The 26,335-nt window shown below is 42.7% G+C and overlaps 1 protein-coding gene across 1 annotated transcript; it reads right to left on the bottom strand.

Annotated features, from left to right (window-relative positions):
• Nucleotides 1–1,745: 1,745 nt before the first annotated feature.
• On the bottom strand, nucleotides 1,746–24,781 carry CCND1 (cyclin D1). Its single transcript, XM_083602750.1, has 5 exons — nucleotides 24,276–24,781; nucleotides 22,482–22,697; nucleotides 21,367–21,526; nucleotides 15,067–15,215; nucleotides 1,746–5,232 (listed from the first exon to the last, which is right to left on the bottom strand). Exons 1-5 carry the CDS (start codon nucleotides 24,471–24,473, stop codon nucleotides 5,077–5,079), a joined length of 879 nt encoding a protein of 292 aa, XP_083458876.1. The 5' UTR covers nucleotides 24,474–24,781; the 3' UTR covers nucleotides 1,746–5,076.
• Between the last annotated feature and the right edge of the window lie 1,554 nt (nucleotides 24,782–26,335).

Raw genomic sequence — 26,335 nt, 5'->3', positions numbered from 1 at the left:
CTGATTTGCATTAATTCAGCTACCCAGATATATTAATATATTGTAAGCCCAGAAGACTTATGTGGTCCCAAACGGTGTCTTTTTGTATTGTAAGTAAATTTCTACCAATTTGGCAAAAGCTTATTTTGTTTATTTTCTGCTACTATATAGGAAATTCTTTGTCTTCTGATCTCACTGTTTGACACTCTTTTTATAATTGGGCATAACAGGATTTCATAGGTAACATATTTGTGATTTATTATCTTCCAATATTTATTCACCATCTTGCACTTCCACCACATGTGAACAACCCATCGCTTCTTGACATTTTCAACATAAGGGAGTGTGGCTCTTACTAATTTTATGTACCTTGGCTGGAGTACTATACCATCTTGTCATTACTATAAAATAGTTTCCTCCTTATGCCTATGTTCAAAGAAAATTTGTGAGCCGCTTCCCGTACGTTTCTACCAAGATCTAGGTGAATACGCTCTCCTATCATTTGTGCTCACTTAATCTTGCACTTTTCAATTTGTTCTGGTTCTGTTTGATATTTGGATAAAAGTTGATATCTTTTTGCTGGCCTGTGTGTATCAGCAACAGGAGTCCAGTTGTGCTAGCAGGGCTTGTTGCATTGGCTTCTGCTAGTGTTAGTTTCTGTATGTGCAATTTCTAATGCCTTATCATTCAGATACTGAACAGGAGGAAAGTCCAAATTGTTTCTAATTTTCAAGTCCAGCTGCAAGTAGTACATGCTCCACTTTCTCACACTGAAATAACGAAGACTTTTAAAAGTGCTTACCTTTGAATGGATCCCCCCTTAAGCCTACGCATCTTGCATGGCCTTGGAGGATTAAATTTGCAACTAATTTTGTTGGGTTTGGACAAGGGAAATCAAAGTTCAAAACCTTGATCAACCATTATGTTCACCTTGCAAAGTTGTCTTGAGGGTAAACGCAGGACCAGCGCCAGGGGTTGGCATTGTTTGGCATCTTCCAAGATGGCACCAGGGCTGGGTCCCCACTGCCATACCTCCTGGAGCCCCCTGGCTTTTGCTGCTGTCAAGATAGATCAGTACCTTCCAATGGGCAATTGTGTGGACTCTGCAAACGAAATGTCTGGGCAGTGGTAACTGTGGCAAGGAGGGCCCATTCAGAGAGGGAGCTCCATTGAGAGACTCTTGCCCACCAGCATAGGGCGATCATAGTATCAGGACATGTTGTAACTCACAGAATCAGGCACACAAGAGAAGCGCAAGGACCTAGACATCAGAAGACTGCATTGTAAAGGTATGGGATGTGGTCCACATGTTAAAACTAATATAATTAGTCAGAGCAGGTAGAGAATCTAGTGTTACACTTAAGAGAAAAGTGAAAGCTTTTTTTGGTCATGTTTAACAAACTGAAAGAAAATGCTGGCCCATATATTTCATTAGGAACTTTGCAAAACACTGTCAAGGACTGAGACAACCTTTTTACATGGGTCTGTAAATGCATCGTATTTGTGAAATAAAGGCTTCTTTAAAAAATGTGATCCATTATATAGAAACTTTGCATTGTGTTAGTGAGTGTGGGAAGGCTTGTGCCAAGAATATATTCTGATCATTGCTTTATTCTGGCAATGTGTGAAAACATTACTCAACATCTCAATCTTTATAGATTCAGTATACTGAATCATGAACGCTTCTAAAAATAAAGGATAATTGAGTGCAGCAGATTTGTGGTTCACAAACCGTTCCTACTGAATAAAAGCACAGGACACAAGCATTGGGTTTTACAAATTTATTTCTAGACTTTTAGGGGAGGTCTTTATTCTTCTTTCTTTTGCTGGAAACTTATCTGTTACAGGTCTGTTGGTGAACATGTGCATTTCAGACCAGTGATGCCAATAAGTACAATATTATTATTTTTTTAAAGATACAAATCTGATTTGTTTTGCTTTCTATAGATCGTTATAACAATGTGACAAATAAAGCATCTCTGTTGGCACGTGAACCCACTTAACAGCATTTGGCCTTTTAGTACATACAATACTTAAAATTTTGCAGTACACGCTGCCGCTTCTCAGTGAGCAACACATAATATAACCAACAACCACTAACTCAATAATCTTGTTTGGTTCAGAGACACAGAGATGCCACAAACAGAAATGTCTATGAGGTAAGCAGTAAGAAATGTTCCTGAAATTTGGACAGAATGAATCCAGTCCTCGTGGGTCCTGCGGATGCTAGAAGCCTTAAAAGCCTGCTGTCCATTTCCATTTGAATAAGCTTAGGTAGGATCTTAACTGCGTTTGCCCTCAAAAATGAAGTTCTAATTCTGTTTTGGTTTAGCAGCATACAGGCAACTAGATTATTCTTCACCATACAACTCTGTTAGCTGGCTTACTTAATGAGATTTACAGGTTGTTGTTTGTATTTTTTTTTTAAATTAGCATTATGCTATAATTAACATCAACAAAAACCCTAATATATCATAACAGATTAAACACACACAATACTTAAATTCCAGAAGATAACCTATCATACCGCATGATGATTCCCCAGTGATGGAAAGCATCGGGCATATAAGAGTTATATTATAATGCACCTTTCATATATCAAATGTGGCTAATAACACAGCTTAAAAACTACTATGATAATAAACCCCAGATCAGAAAAAAAGAATCCACTTTATAAAAAAACAAAAACAAAAAAACACATAACCAAAAGAACCTGACATTACTCAATCTTCTGAAATGTCTGCTGTTTTAACATTAGCACAAACTAGTTGCAAATCGCGAGACCCATTCAGAATAATGTCCAATGCATTTCAGCTTGCAGTAGAACTATGAGGCATTGTGAACGAACATTAAAACCTGATCTAAACACGGTTAACTGAAGTATGAGGTATTGTGAAGCAGGAACCTTTTTTGGAATAGAGCAGTAAATCACATTAAGTAAAAATTGATCACATAAAAAAAAAAAATCTACCAAAAAATGTCAATAATATAATTTTCTATGAGAAAATTTAAAACCTATAACATGGCAGTATATGACATTGTATAACCAAAAAAAAAAAAAAAGACCACAAAATAGCAGCAAAACACAATGACAAAGATACAGAAAAGCAATGTTAATTTTTCTTTTCAATTCATGCTGGGAATTTATCCATAGCAGCTCAATAAAAAAAATGGGAGCGTCCGCTCCTTTTTTTTTCCTTTTTAAAACTTTTTTTTTGTTTTTTACAATCAACACCTTAGCGGCAGTTTCTCACATACATTTTGCCATCACATTCTCCTCAAGCATCAACTTCAACAGCTATGTCCACGTCCCTTCAGCTACTTTCTACAATAATAATAAAAAAGATACATAGCCAAGATGTGCAAATTTTCTATTTGTAGCTAAATTAAAAAAAAAAGGAGGGGAATTACACTGGATTAAGAACTTTACTTTTCTTTTCAAGTACACCAATTCTACACTTTTAACTATGGTGCTTTCTCGTGGTTATTTTGGAAACAACTGGGCCGAATGTGGTACTATCTTGACATGTCCTCATTTCTTAGTAAGATGAGTTAAAACTGCAACATCAAGGGCAGAAAGATCTTTTTGTTTTCTCAGAATCAAGGGGGTGATTTATTTTACAAATTATACTGGCCTTCTGAACATCCTCTGCAATAAATATTCTTTTTAGCCTTAACTATAAATTATATATTTTAGTGTTTAATAGCCTTCAGTTGTACAACATCTAGAGACAATTCTCAAAATATGTGTCCTATAGGTAAACCTTTCAGGCCCCTAAATTTATATTTTTTTAAAAAAATGAATTGGCACCAAAAGATTTCTAAACATCTCTTCTATTGAAAAGGTTAGGAAGATATCCTGGCAATTTTGTGAATGCAATTTCTCTGACTGGAACACAACCCTTCAGAAAAAAACAACAACCCCACCTTTCCTCACACCATAGTTAAATGCACTTGCTTTGCAATTCTGAGTTTGCACACAAGCACTTTATATATATATTTATATATTTATATATATAATTTCCAAACCATTCCATTTGAAGAAAAAAAAATTCCCACACACAAAAAAAGAAAGTATTTCCTATACCTAATGAACTGAAAGTGCTTTGAAATGGAATGGTTTTAAAACAATAATAATAATAAAAAAGAAGATAAAACTGTGGATTCAACCTGGATAGAATTAGGCTGTGTATCGTTTGGGTGAAAACCAGCACGTTTTTGTACACTACAAAAATAGGAAGGTTACAAAAATATATTATATAGCTATTGGAACTTCTCTTTAATGTTGGAACAGAATGTCGGATCTTTTCCTGGCCATGCTAAGCTGGAACCCCTAGAAGCCTTACACACAGGTAATCCACAGGCACAGAAGATTAACATATAATAATGCTGATTGCTAACATATACTAACGTAAAGGTTACATTAAAACCATTTATAAGGTGAAGAGGATAAAAACCTAAGGGGATAAAATAAACATTTACAGATGAATTATAAAGTGACTAAATGCATAAGCAAGCAAGATACAGAAAAGCCTAGAACTGCATTAAAGCTATGCTTTTTAAAGGAAAAAAACACACACCCAAAACACATATAACCTATCTAAAAAAACACACCCTCTTCTACTTTAAAAATGGTTGGCTTTTTAATATGCAAGAATCAAATCTAATACCTCCCCTGGAGAGACTGTGTGTGTGTGTGTGTGTGTGTGTGTGTGTGTGTGTGTTAATGCCTATTTTTACAACATAAAGACAAAAACACTTTAATATATAAAAAACTAATTGATTATTATTGTATAAAATCTTCTATTTTTGTAGCACAAACCCCTGGAGATCATGCAAATACTATTTTTTTTTCTTTTTAAGACGGTTGAGAGTGAAGGGGGGGTTGTCTGTTAAGAGTCACAAAGGGTAGGAAGGAATAGCGAAGAAAAGAATGAATGACATTTTCCCTTCTGGTATAAAAAGTCCTGGAGAAAAGGTTTTCCTGGGTGGGGGGAGGGAGGGGCGGGGGGAGAAGATCCTGATTCCACTTCCTTCTCAGATGCCCTTTCGTTGTTTGCTGGTACTGCCAAGCAAACCCAACTGCAGAAGTCCTCCTTAAATATTCACATCTCTAACATCAGTGGGTGTGCAGGAAAGATCAGCTTCATCTTCAACAGTCTTTGTTTCTGAAGATATGTTGTGTTGCTGCGCCTGGCGTAGACTAGATTCAAGGAGGGATTCAATCTGTTCTTGGCAGGCTCGTAAACAATCCTGCGAAAGAGAAGGGGAAAACTCTTTAGCAAAACAGAGAGAAGTGTGCACAGCCAAATAGCTTATCCCTAGAAAGCAAATAAACAAATGGAAAAGAGTAAGTCATAAATAAGCCATAATAATACAGAAGTGGCCACCACTGTGTTCTCCAACTCAAAAGCCCAATGCACGTGATGTAGATATGAAATTGGAGGTGGGAAGAAAAATCAGGAGAATGCCTGGTGACCCTGGCCCCTGATGTTCACACTTTGTTATTATTTCCTTTATTCCTTGTATCCTGCTTTTCTTCCCCAGGTAAAGGTAAAGGGACCCCTGACCATTAGGTCCAGTCATGGCAGACTCTGGGGTTGTGGCGCTCATCTTCCGGGTCATGTGGCCAGCATGACTAAGCCGCTTCTGGCGAACCAGAACAGCACACGGAAACGCCGTTTACCTTCCCGCTGGGGCGGTACCTATTTATCTACTTGCACTTCGTGCTTTTGAACTGCTAGGTTGGCAGGAGCAGGGACCGAGCAATGGGAGCTCAACCCGTCATGGGGATTTGAACCGCCGACCCTTTGATCGGCGAGTCCTAGGCTCTGTGGTTTAACCCACAGCGCCACCCGCGTCCCCAAAACAGCCAACAACTCAATTCACACAAAATATTGAAATAATGAATACAGGTAGCAACTGTTTTGGGCGTGCCTGATACGTGTGCTGCTTTTGGTGTGGCGCAAGCCAGGTGATTCGCAGGGCCCTGCAACACCAAAAGCCATGCATTTTTAAGCTCTGTGCTGCCCCACATAACAGCTGACTGGTGCCGCATTGCAGCCGTGCCAGCCAGTTAAGAGATGTTAGGTGCCAAACTTGGCACCCAGATGTCTCCAATTCCTCGCAAAAGGCTGGTTGCCCGTTGCGGAATGCAATTTCTGCTTCTGCACATATAACTTCCAAGTCACCCAAGGCGGAAGACGCAAGTATCACCCAAGGCAGAGGGTGCAAGTGTTCATTTCAATAGAAGGTCACCACTAATTAATCTAAATGGTCCACAGCTATTATTCTCAACAGAAAAGCCAGTAAGCAAGCAGACCACTGGAGCATCTTCTCTAGGTCTCCTTACAGGACAGAAGTATCATCAACAGCTATGAAGTAATCACTGGAAGATTCACCAGCTAGGTTTTGAGGCTTTGTCGTTCTTTCCGAGGGCGCTCTGATCTGGGCTTCTCCAGTCAGTTCAAAGGAAGTAGCTCCTTTGCGCTTATAACTGAATGAGTAAAGAAGCCTTCCTGTGGAGTAGGAGGCGGAAATTCGTAGCCCTCCAGGCCACAGGGAACTGTTGGGACTCCAGTTCCCATCAGCCTCACCAGCATTGCTCATGGCTAGAGATGATGGGAATTATAGTCCAGCAATGTTTGAAGGACCACTCTCTCCCCCCCCTTCCCTCCTGTAGTGCACAACCCAGTCAATAAACAAATCTGAGAGCCTGAACTTTGAATCACTGTCCATATTTGCTGTGTGAGCCTTCAATGCTCATTGCAGATATAGGCTTTTTCGGGCAAATGTATTCTGAAGTGAAAACTTAATGTGACGCTAGGCATATTAAATAATTCTGCATGAAGCCCACAGCCATCTTTAGTTTCCCATTCAATGGCTATTATAATATATACCATTGGTTTTCAACTGATGGGTCGGGACAGAGTACCAGAGTATGGCCTGATCTAAAGTAGCAGAAGCAAACAGATAGTAAAAAATTAAGAAATCCATGTTTGAATTATAGGTGGGTTTCTGGTCTGAAATGGCTGAAGACTATGGATTTCATATATACAACATGAACTAGGCCATTTCATGTATGCAACAGAGGTCAGAATGTATAGAAAGCTATTAACATATAGGGCTGTGTGGGGGTTTTTCGCCAGTAGTAAAATGGTAAGCATCTATTGATGTCTAACTACAGGAAGGGCTTTAAAGAGTACATCATAGCTGATGAACCAAGCTTTTTTCTTGAATGCCGGCAGTGTAAACACAGCTCAACGAACTTAATATACTCTGACAATATGGCATACTTTTCTATTTTGAAAATACTACCCAGAGCCCCTTTATTGTATTTTATATGGCGACCACTTAGTACTCATCCACACTGTCTGCAGGGAAAATGCATTGAGATAGGATATTTTAGGAGATTTGGAAACATTTAAACAGCATAAGAACAGCAAAAAGGAGAGTTTTGACATCTTAAGAAAAGTAACAAATTGATTGCGGCATGAACTTTGGGTGCCAAAGGTCTCTTCCTTGTTGTTTCTGCAACAAACTAACATGGCTACTTTTCTGGAATTGGTCCCAAAAGGATCAGCCATGCCAACTAGGAATTAAGACTGGAATGAGACCTGGTTGATCACCAGTACATGCATCCCTGTGTGTTGGTGGGATACCTTCTTCAGTGCCAAGTGCTTTAAATAGGCAAAACAAACAATCCCACAGCAGTCTGCCGAAATTCCTTTGGCTCACTGTTTACTCCTGTCTTTCTAACAAACATCGCAGAAGCTTTTTTCAATATGTTTAACTCTGTGTATTAAGAACTTTGAAGTTTCCTTTTGGGATTGCCTTTTCTGATTTAACCTATGACATGTGCTAGCCCTTGCGGTGAACCCAGTCTTCCATGATAAATTGCCGTCAAAAGTGTTAGGATGTGCATGACTGAGAATGAATGTTGTTTTCCTGAGATGGTGACCTGCCTGCTGTTTTCTTTATTTTCCTGTTTCAATTCTGCCTTCATTCAGAAGCTTCTTGTGTGACCTACCAGCTTTTCACTGATTCCGCTGCCACAAGAACCTTCTCTACCACATGGCATTTGGGGGGTAAAATAAGATTAAAAACCCAAGCAAACAATTCTCTGCAAGCCTCTTCTGAGAGAGAGGGAGGTTAATCCTACCTCTAAGCAGATCAGACCATCAGTTACAGCTCACTGAAAACAAATAACCTTTGACCTTTACTGGTTTAAACTCTAGTGTAATATTTCCTCTTGACAGAGAGACAGTATTTTAAATTGCAAAAAGAAACACCCTATATCCTAAAGCAATTATGCCATAGGCACCCTACACAGCGCTGGCTTTTCTTAATAGATACGAATATGGTGTTTCCATGGTATGAAGTACCTACTCTGATCTGACACATTCTTATTTAACCCAAATAAGAAATATAAAAAGAAATATATAGGCTTTTCCACAAGAGTTTTAAAAACATATTCTATCACTTTCAGAAAGTTTGGGGAAAGTTGTGAGTTTGATTCAACCATAACTGAACAGTATAGTCAACAACTCCATATTGAACGAAAGCATATTATATTTTTTCTCATATTCAAATACTGGCCACCCACCTGTGATACACTCATCACTTGAAGGTCCCCTGTTGGGACTCTGTTAAGCTGAGTGGCCAGACCAATTCCACCTATCGGGAGTCGTTCCCAACCTGGTGAGATCCAGGTGTTTTGAACACCAACTCGCATCAGCCCCAGTCTGTAGGGCTGTGCTGGATGGAATTGGTGGAAGCTGTGGTCCAAAACACCTGCAGGGTGCAAGGTTGGGGAAGGCTTACCTATAACACTTAAGAGGAACTCATATTCACACACACACACACACACACACACACACACACACACACACACAAACACGTACACACAAATTAACAACTGAGAAAGCATTATCAAACCTATAGACGTGGTCGGAGTTCTAAACAAAGCAAGACCTCTGGCGTCCACAAATTCCAGCTGCTCCAAGGGGGCACGGGTCTTACCCCTAAATTCATGCTGTAGTTTCCAAAACTCAGCATGACATCAGGGACAATCCTCAGCCCCATCCCATCTCCATGCACAGTAAGCATGCAGTTCATTTCTGTCACACACTTCCAATATGGCAGTCGCATCTTACAACTACGGTGTTGACAGAGACTAGCCCCAAACTCTTCTTCTAAGCTTGGAGTTAAGGAACACAATGCTCTCGGCAGTCATCACCACCACTACTATCATTTATTTATCCTTTGCCCTTTTTCCTGACGGGGACTCATGCTGTGAAGATACTTGAAAACACAGTGTGATGTAGCCCCCAGTTCTGCTCTTGGATTTGGAAATCACCACACACACAAACACATGCCCACCAGAAGATGCCTTTGAAGCAAAGTGAAATGTTGGAAGGATCTCCTGGATTAGGCCAGTGGCCCACCTTGCCTAGCATCCTGTTTTCAAAGTGGCCAACTAGAAGCCTGTGGGAAACAAGCAGATACCTGAGCACAGCAACATCCCCCCGTCCTAAAAGCATACTGCCTCAGTCAGTGGTTGTAGAACACAGCCATCAGGGATAGTCGCTGCTGATAGCTTTCTCCTCCATAAATGTCTTCTAAAGCCATCCAAGTTGATGGCCACCCCTGCTTCTTGTGGGAGCAAATTCCATAGTGGGATCCCATAGTGGGATCCCTACTCCCTTCTCCAAGTGCAGTCCAATTGTGGAGCTGATACCCCAACATCTTCCCAGGATTTGGGCTGGAGGAATGCTGAAGCTCATCAAGCTTGCTAGAGGGTGACTGGACACTCACAAGATTTGTAAAAACAAACAAAACTGGGTGCATAGCACATATGGTTTTAGGGATTGTGACCAAAAGATTCGTTGTCACTGGAGGGGACCTGCAAATTTTAGCTCCACGCTGCTTTTTCTCCCCAGTGATTACTAGCAAGTCTTTCAGCAGATGCAGGGAACTCAAGAGTTGGTATTGATGTCTGAAACTCAATTTTGAGCTTTGGAACCAACTAGAACCTTGCTGTTTCTGACTTTCCCTTCTCAATGCTTGACATGAATGTCAAGGGAGTTACCATGGGCCAGACACTGTGGAATCTCAAAAGTAGCAAGCAAAACTCATGCAGCATCCCATCTTCTCCAAAGCCTCGTGAGAAGTGTAGGGCTGCCATACGTCCATAATTTCCCGGGCATAGCCGGAATACGGCAGTCGGAAACTGTCTGGGTGGAAATCACTGGAATGTATGGCAAGCTCAACAACTTTGCCAAAAGCTCTCACTTTGCACTAGGCATCCAGGGAAGAAATACAGGTGGTAGTATTAAAGTTATGTCTGGCAGTGCTGACTCTGTGATTATGTTTTTGGAATCCTGTTCCTTAGAAACTAATATATATTTGATTGCATTGGGCTACAACTGCCTAGTATTGAATTATTGGAACCATCAATCGATAATGACATTAAAACAGGGAACCTGTGGATTATGAGAATTGTAGTCCAACAACCTTTAGAGGGCATCAGATTAGGGAAAGTTTACTTAGAGCTTGTTCAGACCAGGCCTGAGAGTTGCGAGCAAATGAGTGTGCTCTACTAACATAAAGACATAACTTTTTACTATAACTAAGCTGTGATCAGGCTGTATGTCAGTCAATTTGGGATTTGGAGATCAAAGAAAAGTAACAGAGACAACTTAAGAATCCTGCAATATTTATTGCCTGGTCCACTGTGGTTACAGACAAGATGCTCCCAGTGTGAAGCCACACAAATTCCAATGTATTTAACAGATAGCATCGAAAACAAATTGAATGTAGCAATTTTCTGGCCTTGAAATGAATGTCAGGAACAGAGCCGATGGAAGACAGCCCAAGAGTCTAATGGTGGCTATCTGACTTCTAATTACCACTGATCAAAAGCAAAATGGGAAATTGGACTCCTACCAAAATGAACCATAAAGGAATTTCAGTCAGGTGCTATTAATTTTAGCTTTTACTTTCTCGTGGTTAAAAGTAAAAAATTAACTGTAAATTATTATTTTTTAAATCCTCTAGGTCATCTATTCCAGCCAAGAATTTTAAGTATATTTTATGATGTTCAAATGAAATGAAATGTTGATCTCTGTGGTTTTTAAACTTTAAAGTTGACGAGTGTGTGACACATTATGAAAACCCATGCACTTGTAGAAGATAAAGTGCAAATTCTATGTTAAGCAACCCAGAAAAACTTTTTTGTGCCCTCCTGATTTTTGGACTGCAACTCCCATCCATCTGATGATTATGGACCATCAGCCTCAGCCAGGAATGGTGGCAGCTGTGGAAGGCCACAAGTTAGCTGGTCCCCTGTGCAGACAATGCAGACTTGGTTAAAGGCAGGTTGCCATGTTCCTACAGTTCAGAAGCTGCTATTAGATAAAAACTGAGCTTGAAAGGGGGAGGCATCACTGACATTCAGCCTCTACTGCCAAAGGGTGGTAAGCTTCAAAAGCTGATAAAAATGTTTTATTTACAGAATAACCCCATTTTTCTTTTGTCCACTGCATTTTTAGTGCACCATACTCCTTCTTGGAGACACCTAAAAACAATTCAAAAGTATGACAACATAAAATTTAGCAAACTGGAATTATGTACAGACACATCAAGCCTTTTTTTTTTTTTTACAAAAGAATATCCATGGAACCTCAGAGATTTTTAAGAATGTGTTTCTACATAACGTTCATGTGCCAAATTTTATAATAGAATTGCTTGAATCACACTCTTGTCTGTAGCTGTGTCTAATGATGAACATAGTAACTAAAAATGCATGAGGCAAGAAATTGAGTGCTTCTGTAAATAAACAAACCACAAACCATTTTCTCTAGCACCTTTTGAGGTTCACCTCCTTTCTGTGGTCAGGAAAATTTAGTCCCAATGCATACTGAACAGAGTTCTCTGGATCATAGCTCTTTTGAAAGACACTGGTGGGTTGAATCCAAAGAACAGAAAATCTTTGGAAAGCAGCTGTGAATGCTATTCCCAAGGGCTTGGACAAGTGCTAACAGAAAGAATTGCACCGTGATTCCGTTTGTGCAAGAGTTTCAGCAAGTAACCAAACATCTTAGGTTTTATATTTCCTGTGTAAGGTAAAAAGGTAAAGGACCCCTGGATGGTTAAATCCAGTCAAAGGTGACTCTGGGGTGCAGTGCCCATCTCGCTTCAGGTTGAGGGAGCTGGGCTGGCGTTTGTTCACAGACAGCTTTCCGGGTCATGTGGCCAGCATTAATAAACCGCTTCTGGCACAACACAACACCGTGACAGAAGCCAGAGAGTGCACAGAAATGCCGTTTACCTTCCCACTGCAGTGGTACCTATTTATCTACTTGCACTGGTGTGCTTTCAAACTGCTAGGTTGGCAGAAGCTGGGACAGAGCAATGGGAGCTCACCCTGTCGTCCAGATTTGCACCACCAACCTTCCAATTGGCAAGCCCAAGAGGCTCAGTGGTTTAGACCACAGCGCCACCCGCTCCCCTATTTCCTGTGTAACACTCCAGTGTGATGTGTAAAATGTTCCTTCAGAAGAGGACCTTTGGATCCAAACCATTGTTTTTAATTATAAAAATCCCTCTTTCCGAGAAAAGCTCAGATATTGACCAAACCATGTAAGAATGCATTGTTTCACATGATTCAGAAGACCACAATGCAATAGACTCCAGTTCCATCTTATGCATGAAAATATGCTTAAATATAATTTCCTTATCACGATCAGTGCAGGATAGCAGGTCATTTAACTGCTGCGGAACCCCTAAGTCAAATGTATTGCACTGGACAGAGGCAAAGTACAGTGGAGAACCTACTTGGTTCATAGGCAGACAAGACTGCAATTCAGATATTAAAGCCAACTTAAGTTTACCACCCTGCTCCTGCCAACCTAGCAGTTCAAAAGCATGTCAAAGTGAAAGTAGATAAATAGGTACCGCTCCGACGGGAAGGTAAACGGCGTTTCCATGCACTGCTCTGGTTTGCCAGAAGTGGCTTAGTCATGCTGGCCACATGACCCGGAAGCTGTACGCCGGCTCCCTCGGCCAATAAAGCGAGATGAGCGCCGCAACCCCAGAGTCGGTCACGACTGGACCTAATGGTGAGGGGTCCCTTTACCTTTAAGTTTATCACACAAGTTGAGAGACAGCAGAGGCAAGGGCACTAACTCTAACCCCCATTGGGCTTCAAGAGTTTGAGGTCAACAGGCTGCAGTAGAGACCCTGCTCTTCCTAGGCACACTCCCTAAGCAATGTATATCCTAGAAAATCGAGCTTCTACAATGCTTCTACAATGCTCCATGTCTTGACAGCCACCCTCAAAACTTGTAGAGAGCAACTGGGAAAGGGTAGAGCAAGTGTGCACATCCCTGCTCTCCTCGTTCACATGTTCTACTTATTTGTAAGTTCAACATCTGTATAAGGCTGACCCCACTTTGTTTCAACATCTGAAATGAAGCCAAGACTTAAGGAGTGAATTTAGACCTGGTGCCACTGAAGCACTTCAGGTACAGTCTTCAAGCTGAAGTTGTGCCACTGAAATCAACCAGTTTTGAGCATGACAAGGTGACTCAATCCACCTAGCACTACCACTACCACCTAGCAAAACACATCCTTCATTCAAGACAACAGGGGGATCATTTGTGAGCTCTGCAAAGGCTTCATGAAAAATGAGGAGAGTAGATCAGGCTCAGGTAAACTGCATCCTGCAACCCTGACACTAAATGTAAGTTAGCACTGCTTTCAATGAAGCGTTCTTTCTACAAAACAAGACACAGCTCTGTGGTGCTTTCTTTAGCTCCTAATCTGGCCTCAAATCAAAAGTAGGCAGGATGTGATTTAAAAGAACCTAGTGCCAATATTGCTTCTGCAGGCTGCTTTTCTCAAAGTGTCTTCACTATTCTCTCTCTTTTGCTATGCAGGCAGATGATGGATCAGCGCAGGCATCTATGTTGCTTGCACTGACTGAGCACATCCAATCCTGAAAAAAGACTGCCTATAGCCAAAACTTTGGCAGCTTGAAAGACAAATAAAAAATAACATCATGAACCCATGTATAATTCAGTAGTGAAGCAAGCATTTGCAATCAAAGTACCACAATATTCCATTCATTATGAAGTCTCAGGACGTTAAGGAACCTCATTGTAATTGCGACAGCTCTCGTTTCTGCGCTCTTATATTTTCTATATATTTATGGACGTATGAAACAAGGAATGTTTTAGCCGTGCCTCCAAGATTTGGTTGCAAGCCTCAGGGCTGACTTTATTTGACTCATTGTTGGTGCTTGGAGACCTCACAAGAACCTTTTTCCAAGCATCTTTTTATTGGGCTTTCACATTGTTCCAGCACAAAGCTAAACTCTGCCCCAACTTCACACACCATTAGGGCATGGATCATTGACTTTAGGTCTTCCTTGTAGGCTCCCTTCCTGCCCATTCATTCATGAAAGGTTTATTGCTCACTAGTTACTGATGAGCATCTCCAGGAAGCTGCGGGGCAAAAAGAAGAGTCCTATGAGGACCATCTACCTTTTCATGAAATAATGGGGCACTTAAAAAACAAAACAAAAAACAGCTGGGATGGGGAGGGCTTGGAATTCAGTATGATCTACTGTGCAGGTCTACCTTGTTGTAAACCATTAAAATTCTGTTAACATTTCCCCCACACATCATTTAGCAATATAAAGAATCTCAGGCGTGGTTAAAAAAGAGAGAGAAAGCTCTGTTCACTGCAATCACTAGTTCCTTGCCTTACTTTTAAGAGCACTTGTCCACACAATTTAATTATCTATAGATCAATACAGCCTCTGAACTTGTCCTCTTAAATTAAGAGTTTCTCTTTTCCTTTCTTGGTATTTCTTCATTGAACGGCTTGGAACTAGTGGTAGCATTCAGCCCACACAATACATAAAGGAGACATTTGGGTACTAATGTAGACAATAAATAAGTGAAGATGAAGAAGGTGTCAGATGTGAAGCAACTTTTGAGCCTTGCTTTGATTTCAGGCCCACAAACAGAATTGATGCCCCCATCCAGGAGGCACCAGGACTACGGATCAAGCATCACTTACCGGGTCACATTTGATGACTTTCGAGAGGAAATGTGTGAGGCATTGGTAAGAGAGGAAAGCGTTGGTGTTTCCAAGGTGAAGGCCTTGCACAGCAGCTACCACACTACCAGCTGCAATCATGGAAGGTGGATTTGAAATAAACTTAACATCTGTTGGGGGGAAAAACAAAGAAATAGAAGTGAGCTTGCATATACATACCACCCTACGCTCATGGGTGCAAATAAAGGCGGCTGACCCAGTGCACAAAGGTTTCCAATGGGCAGGCGCGAAGGTGGCTTAACAGAGCGTGTCCATGTGAACATATGCATCTAGGCTTACTGCTTTTCTTACAGCATCTCTTGGAACATTTTTTGGCCCAGCTCTGTGAACAGTCCCATGAAAACCAACCTGCATATAAATTCACCCATGCAATCGTTTCCTTCAGTGAGATGTGTTGGTATTAGCATCCATGTTCTGCTTGCAAGCCTCCCATAGACATATGGTCAGCCACTGTGAGAACATGCTGATGGACTAAATTGGCCTTTGGCCTAATCCATCAGAGCTCCTTTTCAAATCCCATGTAGCTGCATAGATTTAGGGCTTTGTGGTACTTTATTGCACCAAAGGCTGTAGCAACTCCTTTGAAACTGGACCACCATCTTGCATTCTATTGTTTTTCAGGATGGTTCAGTCTCCAGCAGCTAAAAGAACGCATTCATCATCAGACCATGAGTTTGCAAGCAAAGCCAGTATAGAATCCCCCCCCCCCCATAATTTTTAAAGCTAGTATAGAATCCTGGTTTCAACACTGTTCAGAGAGAGCACATTTAGAGGGTTTTCTAATTTTCTGTCCAAATGGTTTCATATAATCAATCTATGCAGAACAGCCCAAATGTATAGTACTTTTTAAAAGCACTGCTGAGTCCAATGAGATTAACTCTGAAGTGAGTGGGACTGCAGTTCAAGGTTCCAATCCTCCATTAAACATACTTCTGACCACATATGCTGACCAAAAATTTCACTCTTTCTAATAAATAAAGGTGGAAACTTGAACCCCACATATACAAGGACTTCACCACTACAGTGAAACAGAGAAATCAGATGTAAATGGGCACTTCCTCCGGTAAATGTTTTGCTTCAACCTTTCCCTTATCTGTGACTGCCCCGGGCAATGGGGACTTAGTGTAAGGGGGTCCCAAGAACTGGCAGACAATAAGCTACATTCTGATATGACACCACGCTGACAAGAGCCTGGGCCCACTTCCAAATTGCATTGCTGTAGGTCTTGCGGCAAAGCCACTCCCATGATTGCTTGGCCTATAGCTGCCATAGAGAATGTTACAGCAACAAAAAAGCAATCATTTACATTTTGAGGCTAAGGCTCCTAAGCAGGCATGTTTGATTCATGCCTTCATTTGACCATGACCAGAAATTAAGAGAGTGGGAACATGTTTCAATATCTGATTGTCAGGATGAAAGCAGAAAATGCCAACCTATGTACATCAACTTAATAAACGCTCCCAGCAGCTTGGAGGCAATCCATCCGCTCACCTACAAACCCCAATCTAAAGAATTGCAATTTCCCTTCCAATAGCCCACTATGCTAAACGCTTTCTTAAAATCGTAAATATTTTAAATTGTGATTTGCAGCTGCTCTTCAGGAAAACCAGTGTGAGAATATTTTATCAGCAAAATCACCTCCAGGACTATGCAAAAATCATTTCGTTCGCATTCCTTGTTAAATGTAATGGCTTGCATTCAATTAGGTCTTACTAAGAGTAGATCCATTGAAAATACCTTAGTCTGTCATGTCCCTTAAGTTCAATAGGTCTACTGGGAGTATCCCTACCCAATATTGGCACCTTATTCCAATTTAAAATGTTGACAGTAGGGCAATATGCCCTTTTAAAATATTGGGAGATTAGAGATAGCTCAGTTGGTAGATCATGAGACTCAATCTCAGGTTTGTTGTTGAGGGAAATCACAATTCAGGAGCATTTGCACACTGCGGTGCAGAGCAACACACATTTAAATGCTCAAAGCCTCAACTCTTAAATGATCCCCTAAGACGTGGACTATATGTATTGCTATTTAAACACTATGCCATGTTGCCTGAGATTACCTTCCTACTTTTCCTTTTACAAAGGCCCGTGCCTAGGCATCAATAAATTTTCAACATCAGCCCCACTGGATGAATACACATCAAACCAATTAACTGCTGTACAGCTTCTAAAGGGTTTTGAAGAAGCACAGAAATGACCACCCTGATCTGGCATTCTGACTTCTACATCACCCAGATTCAATTCTTTTTCCAATCTTGGAAACTCTGCTTTTTTTCAATTTGGAATGAAGGCCCCACCTTTAAAACCAAACCAAACCAAAACCCCGACTCCAAAATGGGCAAAGTGATCATGAGATCATTCAAAGAGTAGCAAGTTTGGGAATGCACAAAGTACTTCCTTTTAAAGTGGCGAGAGAAAAAGGAAGAGGAATTCCTAGTCACACCCTCTTTCTTCCCAAGGTGGAAAAGCAATAATGAAGTTTAAATGACTGGTTTGTGCCTGTCCCTATAACCACTCTAGACAAGCGGCATGGACAGACTTTTTGTTGCGACACAACAAGGAATTATTTGTGGCAGAGACCACTAATTTCAGCATATTAATCAGGGGGCCCCTCTCGGCTGTAATTGGATGCTCCCAAGGGAAGAGTGTGGCATCATTGTCAGCCTCCATTGCCTCATCTTGCGCTATTGAGCGCTCAGGAACAAGGGGGCTTCGGTGAGATGAATTAGACCTGACACAGCTACAATGGGGAAGGGGGCCCCTCAATTGAAGCACACATCCCCAGTAGCCTATCTGAGACTTCATCCAAAAAGAATAAACAACTTCAGTGTTGTTAAAAGGAGAGGAGGGGGGGAGGAAAGAGGAGAGAGAAGAATGCCAGCCACCCTGAAGGGAGGACAAAGCAGGCATCTAGGCGCTGTAGCGCTTTAAAAAAAAAAAAAATTCCTAACAAGGCAAGTCACCCCCTTTTCCTTTTTAAATGGAGCAGCAATTCCATCCGTCTGGAGAGCTGGGGGCTATGAATGAAAATCTTTTCATTGAGGCAAATCAAAACTCCGAACATAAATCACTGGCTGCGAGATGCAACAGGTTTCAACTGGTCGCATACCTTGAGACTTCCAATTTTAGAAAGGCTCGCAGAATAGGCGAATTGTGGCAAACGCATTTCAAAGGGAGGGCTTTTCTCCAGCAAAATCACATTAAATAATGATAATAATCCTCCGCGGAAGAAAAGTGATGGGGGGGGGGGCGGAGCAGCAGTGGCAGACCCAATTATGTTTAGACAGCCGGAGGAACAGAATGAAACCCCGAATCTCCCAATATTTGTCCCAATTAATCGTTCTGCTTGTTTAGAGCAGGGCCTTTTCCCTAAGCAGTGGTCTCAGCTTGGATCAATGAAGCTCACTTCATTTGTGTGATCTGTGCCTTCCTTGGCCATGCCAGGGCCCTATTCATTAGGCTAAACAACTCGTGGTAATTTTTTCCCCTTCTTCTTCTTCCGTCCCAAGCCTCCCACCACACAAAAGGAGTCTTTGGAGAAAACATATTCAAAACAAAACAAAACAACACAACACACACACACATGTGAAAGAGAAGAGAGAGAGAGAAATTACAAGGCAAATCCAGTCTGGTTAGACAGAGAGCTGAAGGAGGAACATAAAAGGGAATTCCTTTTAGCATCACCTTTGCTTGTAATCTTCTTTATATCTAGAACAAAACCACACTTCTAGAAATCCTCAAACATTTGTTTTACCCTGCCTTCACCTCATTTAAACTTTTTCGCCCACTGTTTAAAAGTAAGTAGTTCTATTGCAAAGTCCTCTAGGAACCTTCCCCCTTTATTCCGCATGAAGTGGAAGTTGTGCTCTAATGGCCAAACGGACCTTTAATTCAATGGGGTTTTGGATGAAGCCTCAGCAGTAGTCAATAAAACAGGGTTTGTAACTCATCCAGATGGGAGCTTGGCAAATTAGAATAGCAGAATGAGGAAACAGTAAAAAACAATCCTATCTGTAGAAAGGCCATGCATCCATTTCCTGATCTCTGTCTCAGCAGCCCTCAATTAATTTTCTTTCTTTCTTTCTAAAATGTGGCTGTTAAGGATAAATTCACCAACATAAAACCCTATTAAACACTGTTTACTTAGGCAAAATTCCCACTGACTTCATTAAGATTGGGGGTTCCCTTGTTGACCTCCACACACTTCTTTTAAAAGCCTGCATAGAACATTTTTCTGGACAAGGTTTGCATTCACCAATTCATTTTCCGGTTCTACGTATGGCGTTTAGAACAATGTTTAAGATAGGCCTCTAGACGTGCCTTCTAAACCAGAAACGTAACAACACTGACAGCAGATCAAAGAACTTGGCTCTTTGCAAGCCTCCGACCTTTGAACTATTCTTGTTTTCATCACTGCGGAACTGCTGCTGCCAGCGCAATAACCCAGGTTAAACATCCCCATATCCAAAAGAGGACGCTGTTTGGGGGTAAGAAGCAAACAAACAAACAGGCTCGAAAACCCACTCTGTGGTTACAAGGCTTGTCTCACCATTGGGACTTGCTAGCTTGCTCTAAACAAATCTATTTTATATCCCAAAACTTGATTCTTTTTACAGAGCACTCCTGTTCATGTCTACTCAGCGGCAAGTCTCAGTGGATTCAGTGGTGCTTACTCCCAGGTAACTGTGCTTAAGACTAAAAACTATTTTTAAAAAGCAAATAAATGCCCTAATGTTTTTAAAGAGCATGGTGAGGAATGCATTTTCTAGAAAACCCTGAGCTGCATACAGTCCTACAGTTAGGCTCAGGATGAAAGGCGAGATTGAAAAATATTTACAATATTTACATATTTCTCTTTGGAGAGTCTGCGGCTACCTCTCTAAACCAAACCCTGCAGTAGGACGGCCTGTTTAAAACCAACAAGGGGAGGTGGGTGGGTGGGTGGGTGTGAGGGGGAAATCTGCTTGTTGTTTTTCTTGGATCTTTCCATCAAATACATCTCAGGTGTGACATCACAAACTGCTGGGCTTTAACTTCAAGCATCAACTTGGATTTTAAATGCAATTCAAGTTTCCAAGCTCAGAGAAGTCTATTCAAGCTCAATTGTCCCGTGCCTACCTGGGAAAATGACAAATCGCATTTCACCAATAGAAACACTCCCAGAATGTATGCAAAAAACACCAGTTTGATCCTCAAGAGTCAACACTGCAGGCTTCCGTTCAAAGGAACGTGAGCATTGGTGACCTTTGCTTCGTTGTCCTTTAGCTATTTCCAAATCATTCTTGCCACACTGGAGGAAAACTAATTTTTCTCCCCCCTTTTTTAATATTCACACCCCCCCTTCCCCACTTGGCCTGCTGCAAAGAAGCACCAGCTGTGCTACCTGAACATCAGGAATGCAACAACACATTTCCAGTCTCAGACTCCTGCTTGTCATTTAGGGGGTGAAAGGAGTAAGGAATAGGAATAGGGTGGTTGGAATAAGGAATCAAGGAAATGAAACGGCAACAAGGGAAGTGGCAGGGCGGGGGAAGAGTGCTTAAAAGTGCTGGCATGCGCACGCACACAAGATTGCCCTTGAAACAAAAAACCAGTCCCCTCTCTATGAAATCCTGGAGCTTTGTCATAGTCTCTGGCTCCTCCCGCGGTTTTGAGCGCACATGGCTTCAGCACAGCACGTGGTCAGCAGGGTGTGGACAGTAGAGACTCAGCTCTTGGCCAGAGAACTTCTACATTGGGCCCACTTCAACTTCTTTGCTCCTGCCCTCTGCCAGCAGCACTTAAGGATTGGGAATGGGCGGGAAGAGGTTCAATTCTAAATGTTCCAGAGAAAGCGGACACAAACCCTGCACCCCAATGACTTTAAAATGGCAAGAACAGCAACAACAAGAGAGGGAAAAAACAGGTTTCCAAGGCCATCCAGCCCTGAAGCTCTTGGGCAGACCTCTGAGAGCATGACGCTCTGCAACGGACAACTAATCTAACCACTTTCCCCCAGGCTGAACCACACTCCGCAAAGCGATTTTCAGCCTCGAAACAGAGAGGAAATGCCTCTTTCTGGCAAACTCACCTTTGGCAAAAGTAATCCGGGTTCTGGAAAAGGAGACACCTGCTTAGTGCATGAGCTAAGCTGAAAATTTAGTGCCCAGTTTTAAAGGGTGCGCCTATGGGATTCTGGGCAGCGGGTAAAGGGAGGAGGGTGTGCTTGCTGGGGTACACAGACACACAACACGCCTTCTGGAGAGTGCAAGGCTCATACCTGTAGCACATAGAGCCACAAAAGTCTGGGCGTGTTTACGGATGATCTGCTTGCTGTCCTCAGCCACAGGCATTTTACTTAGAAAATGTTCAATAAAGTCATGAGGGGTCATGGCAGCCAGATTCCATTTCAGCTTATTCACCAGAAGCAGTTCCATTTGCTACAAGGGGGGGGGGGAGGAAGAAAGGAGAGAAAGAGAGAAAAATGTGATTACAAAGTTCCCTTTATAAGCACCTGGAAATGCAGCGTTTGTTGGCAGAGTAGCTATCCTAACACTGTATCCTGAAGTCTGCTTCACTTTAGGTGCCTTGCTTTGTGCAGGAGGGTGAGCCTCGCCAGCAAAAAATGGGCTGTTGCCAAACATGGCAGCAGCCATAATGCCACCGGAGGAGAACAGAAGCAGGCGGGAAAGGTGCCTTTCCACAGGAAAATTACATAATTCTGTTCCCTCCCTCCCCCCCCCACTCCAGCCCCCCCACCACCCAGCTGCTCTGAACCAGCGCTCCATTAACCAGGCATGCGGCCGGACGGATGGGTTTCTACCGCAAGAGGGCGCCAGCCACCCATTTTTCCGCCTCTCCCCCATCTTGTTACTGTATTTCTCCTCGTTGTGAGTTAATAATAAGGCTTTAACATATTAGGGAATTTTCATTCAGTTAATCTACTGCACAATATGGGCTGCAGCCGTCCAGAGGTTGACTTTATACACTGTTGCTAAAAATATTTGTTTACTCCCCGCCACAAAAAAAGAAAGAAAAGTGTGCTTAGGATTGCAGCTCAGCAAGTCTGTCTCCTTGGCGCATGTTTACTTGGAAATAAATCCTAAGGAGTTCAATAGGGCTCACGCCCCACAAGGAATGTGGAAGGGATATTATGCACCCCTGGCTTTGTCATTCAGAAATCTCAAGAACCATATTGGCCATATCTGTTATTTCCATTCAGGTAGTCTAGAAGCTTGTCTGGATAACACGGGAAGAGCGCAAGCCGGGGAAAGCCAAACACAGTTCTCAAACCTCAAATGAGAGGTGTGGGTTATGATGAGGATATAAATCTATTTCTTTTCCTTGCTGAGGTTTATAGCTTTGTTTCCCTGATGAAATTAAATAGGAAATTACCAGTAATTCGTTGGGTCTAATGGAGTTATCAGTGTAAATACACAGTTTCTCTGCAGTTAGAGGAATGGTTTCCTTCATTTTCGAAGCCACAAACATGCAGGTAGCTCCCAGCAGTTGCAGGCGAGTTTTCTTGAGGGGTTCGAAGGAGAGATATCGGTCCAAATAGTTCATAGCCAAGGGGAAAACCTCCTCTTCACATTTCTGCTCCTCACAAACCTGGAGGGGAAAGAAAGCCTGTTGAAACTAGCACTTTAAAAAGTAAAATAAAAAACCTCAAGGAGTTCCCCATGCCTTCTGGCAACCAACTTGCTTTCAGTGGCTATGAGGTGGTGAAGGGGAAAAAACAGAACAAATTAAGTGAATTTCCTTGAATAAAAACAAATAAACCGACGAAACAGTGCAAGAGAAGAAATGAAAGAGAAAGTCGCAAGTTGAGCAAAATGTGGCTTTCAAAAACGTGGTCGGCGTTCGGGCAAGAAAAAAAATTGGAGCTTTTGAGGGGGGCCCTATTGAACGGCAAGCGCCCCCCCAAAAAAAATTGGGGAAGGGGGTTTCAACCCGTTGGGGGCCACGGCCTAGATGCCCCCTATTGGCTCCCCCTGACTTGGGAGCTGCCGACCCCCGCTTTCGTCGAGACACAAAGGTGGCGTCCAGTGAGGCAGCTGCAAGCCTTTTTCCCCAGACGTCATCTTTTCAAAAAATATTTAAAAATATTTAAAAAATCTGCAGAGCCCCCAAAAGAGTCTGAAAACACCGCCGCGGGGGTCCTTTACCGATCCCCCTTGGGATGAGACCCGGGGGACTCTCCAGGGGGACACCCCGAAGTCAAACTCCAGGGCTCCCCAGTCCTCTTCTCTCTCTCTCCCTCAGGAAGCAACGTGCGACATTTGCCAGCGCCCCGGCTTTCAAAAATTAATTAAAAATAGACCGCAAGACCGCAGGTCTTCGCAAAAGGGCTGAAAATGTAGCCCAGACGCCCCTGGTCCTGATGGGAACCCCCACAAACACGTGTCGCCGACGGAAGGCGAAATCCACACCGGTTTTTGCCGGGCGACCTTGCCGACAAGTTCGTGCAGCAGAAGCATGTCTTCCAAGGGGGAAGCCCAGAGGCTCGCTTCTGCTCTCTGAACAAAGAAAAGTTTCCAGCAGCAACTCCCCAAGATCTGCAAGCCAGGAGCCCGATCCCCTCTGCCCGGGGTCCCCCCGGGAACCCCACTTTCCTCTCTCCCCCTTCCGCGGGCTCCTGCCTTTCTAATTATTAATAAACACTTGGCCTTTGCAATAAAAGAACAAAGATGGCGCATAATACTGGCACGGGGAGCACTTGCATACGTGTCCATGGATATTAATTTAAAATAAAATCCTAGTCCGATTCATGGCAAGGTTGAAGGGCTGCCGAAGAATCCGGAGGGGGGCATGCTCCAGGGATCTGCCGATCCCACCTTTAGGATCCCGCAGAGGCACGAGGAAGGGGGGCGTCTTTCTGAAACTTCCAAAACTTGTTTCCCCCCTCTCTTTTTTTGCACGAATTGACTCTATATACTAACTCGACAAGCCCCCCGTTATTGGTGACAGCGTAAAGGCTGCATTCTATCTTATCTACCCCAAGTCTATAGGAAAGAGGGGAAAGGCGTGGAGGGTGGGGGTGGCGGGGGGTAGAAATCAATGCTTCACAGTATGTTTTAGGGTGCAGGAAATTGGAGGGGGGTAAAGAAAGACAGAAAAGAGAGGAAGAGACTCCGGAATGGTTTTATTGCGAGAAAGCGCAAGCTTTTGCAAAGCGCGTTTACCAACCTCCAACATCCAAGTGGCCACTATTTTCCTCATATATGGTAAGATCTCCTTCTGCACGCACTTGAAGTAGGAGACCGAGGGCGAGCAGGTCTCCTCTGCTTTCAGCATCGTCTGCAAGACCCTGTCATTGAGCAGGTTGGTGTCTTGGTAGGCTCTCCTGATGGTCTCCACTTCACAGCAGAGCAGCTGATGTTCCATGTCTGCCGCCTCCGCCTCCTCCTTGCTCCTTCTCCTGCAGACGCAGCTTTGCTCCAAAGGACTGAGTCAGATTCTCTGGCTCTTCCCCTTCCAGGAGTCCCTCAGATGCTGCTTGCTGCTGCTGCTGCTGCTGCTACTGCTGCTACAGCCCTCTGGAGGCTGCAAAACTTTCTAACTTCCAACAAAACTCTCCTGTATGAGTCCCCCCGTGACGTGACTGTTGTTAAGCAGAGATCAAAGCGCGGGGAGAATGCGAAAGAGAAGGGAGAGGGAGAGAAGCCAAAAGCAGGGGGCAGAGCCCTAAAGCCATCCCATAGGCTGCAAGTCCTTCCCCCTTTGCTTAGCGGAGACAGAAGCAGGGCTTTTAATGCAAATGCAAATGAGGACAAGGGCTCGCTTTCTTTCTTTTTCTTTTTTTTCCCCTTTTCGGGGGAAGGAAGGAGGGAGAGACAGAGACAGAGAGAGGTGGTGGGGGAAGCCCAAATTGTCTTTCCACTGGATCAGGCAGAATTTTTTAAAAATGGAGAGGGCTCCGGCAGCCGAATGATGAATGAGACTAGGCCACACACAGACACGGACAGGCAGTAGGGGCTTCGGGCTCCTTTTCCAAGGAAGGGACCCCACCGCCACTACGGTGGTTTGGAAGATATCATCTGCGTCGTGGGCCATCCATCTAGGAAACCAGCATTCTTAGCCGTGTTTATTTTTATTTTATTTTTTAAGTTATTATTTTAGAAGGCAAGCTCATTTTCTGGATAAGTTAGGAAAAGAACCCGGGGCAGCTGTTCTAAATACACTTTCTAGAGAGTAAGCACATTGGGCTTCTTTGTGTGAGCATGTACGTACTTAAGATTGCACAGAAGGCCGAAGTTATTGCCACTGACTAGAGAAGATATAATAAGGAAAAGACGATCCAAATTATTTGTGGCGTTTAATTTTGAAGTCCAAGCAGCCTGAGTCTAAACTCATTACGCGCGACAAAGGCTCCTCGACTTCCGTACATTACGTCTACTTAGACGTAAGTCTCATTATTGTCAATGGAGTTTAGTCCCAGGTAAGGGCTGCTGCATATAGAATTGCAGTCTCCAACTTCCCTTGACCATTCTGTAAAAAATAAAATAAAATACAGCCTTGCATCTGCATGCATTTGCTTGGAAGTAAACTTGCAGCCAATGGGGTTTCCAATTTAATGTATTTTGGAGCGGGGCAAGCCCTTCGCCCGGAAGATGTGGCAGATCTTTTGGTAGCCTGCCGTAGAAATGCCATAAACATGGCATAAGCAAAATGGTGGCCATTATTTCCTCCAACGTGCTTAGCCGGAACCCAAAGAAGGGACGGGAAGTGCACTTTTCTATCCGCCCCCCCCCCTTTTCAGAGTGAATTTAGATTTCATTGCTGTAGTCGAGGGAAAGATACTTTGAACTGTTAATTTAAATGCATCTAATCCCTTGCGCCTTCATCATAAAACACGTGGTAAGTAGGCGTGGGATTCCAACCCATTTGAAATATTCCACGCCACCCAAAACTTAATATAACGTATCATCATCATCTAGGGAAAACTAAAAACCCTTCCAGACTGGAGAGGGAAAAGTAGGACCTTATCAACCACTTTTGGGGAGATATTGTCTCATTGAACTCAGTTGGAGGTTCCTTCTGAGCAGACACATAGGATTGCAGTACGCAGCCACAATTATTGAGCAATACTGCTGAATATGACGCTTATCAAAACCGCCTTTAAAAACTGGCTCCCTGGCTTTCACTTCAACATCCAAATGTGGTATGCGTTTAGGGATGGGGATGTGCTGCTGTTTGCTTTGCATAAGGCATTATCACCGCATTTTAGGTAATCTTACTTAGAATTA

The sequence above is a fragment of the Podarcis filfolensis genome (genome assembly GCF_964270895.1).
Source record: "Podarcis filfolensis genome assembly, chromosome: 1".
Lineage (NCBI taxonomy): Eukaryota > Metazoa > Chordata > Lepidosauria > Squamata > Lacertidae > Podarcis > Podarcis filfolensis.
Note: the sequence above shows the minus strand (reverse complement) of the source record. Positions and strands in the feature narration are given on the sequence as shown.

Bases quoted from the DNA above. Each gene is read 5' to 3' on its own strand.
- CCND1 (XM_083602750.1), bottom strand. From the start codon at position 24,473: ATGGAACATCAGCTGCTCTGCTGTGAAGTGGAGACCATCAGGAGAGCC. The intron at 22,698-24,275 runs GTTGGTAAACGC...TTTCCCCTCCAG, and splicing joins TGGCCACTTGGATGTTGGAG to GTTTGTGAGGAGCAGAAATG. The intron at 5,233-15,066 runs GTAAGTGATGCT...TCTCTTTCGCAG, and splicing joins AAGTCATCAAATGTGACCCG to GATTGTTTACGAGCCTGCCA.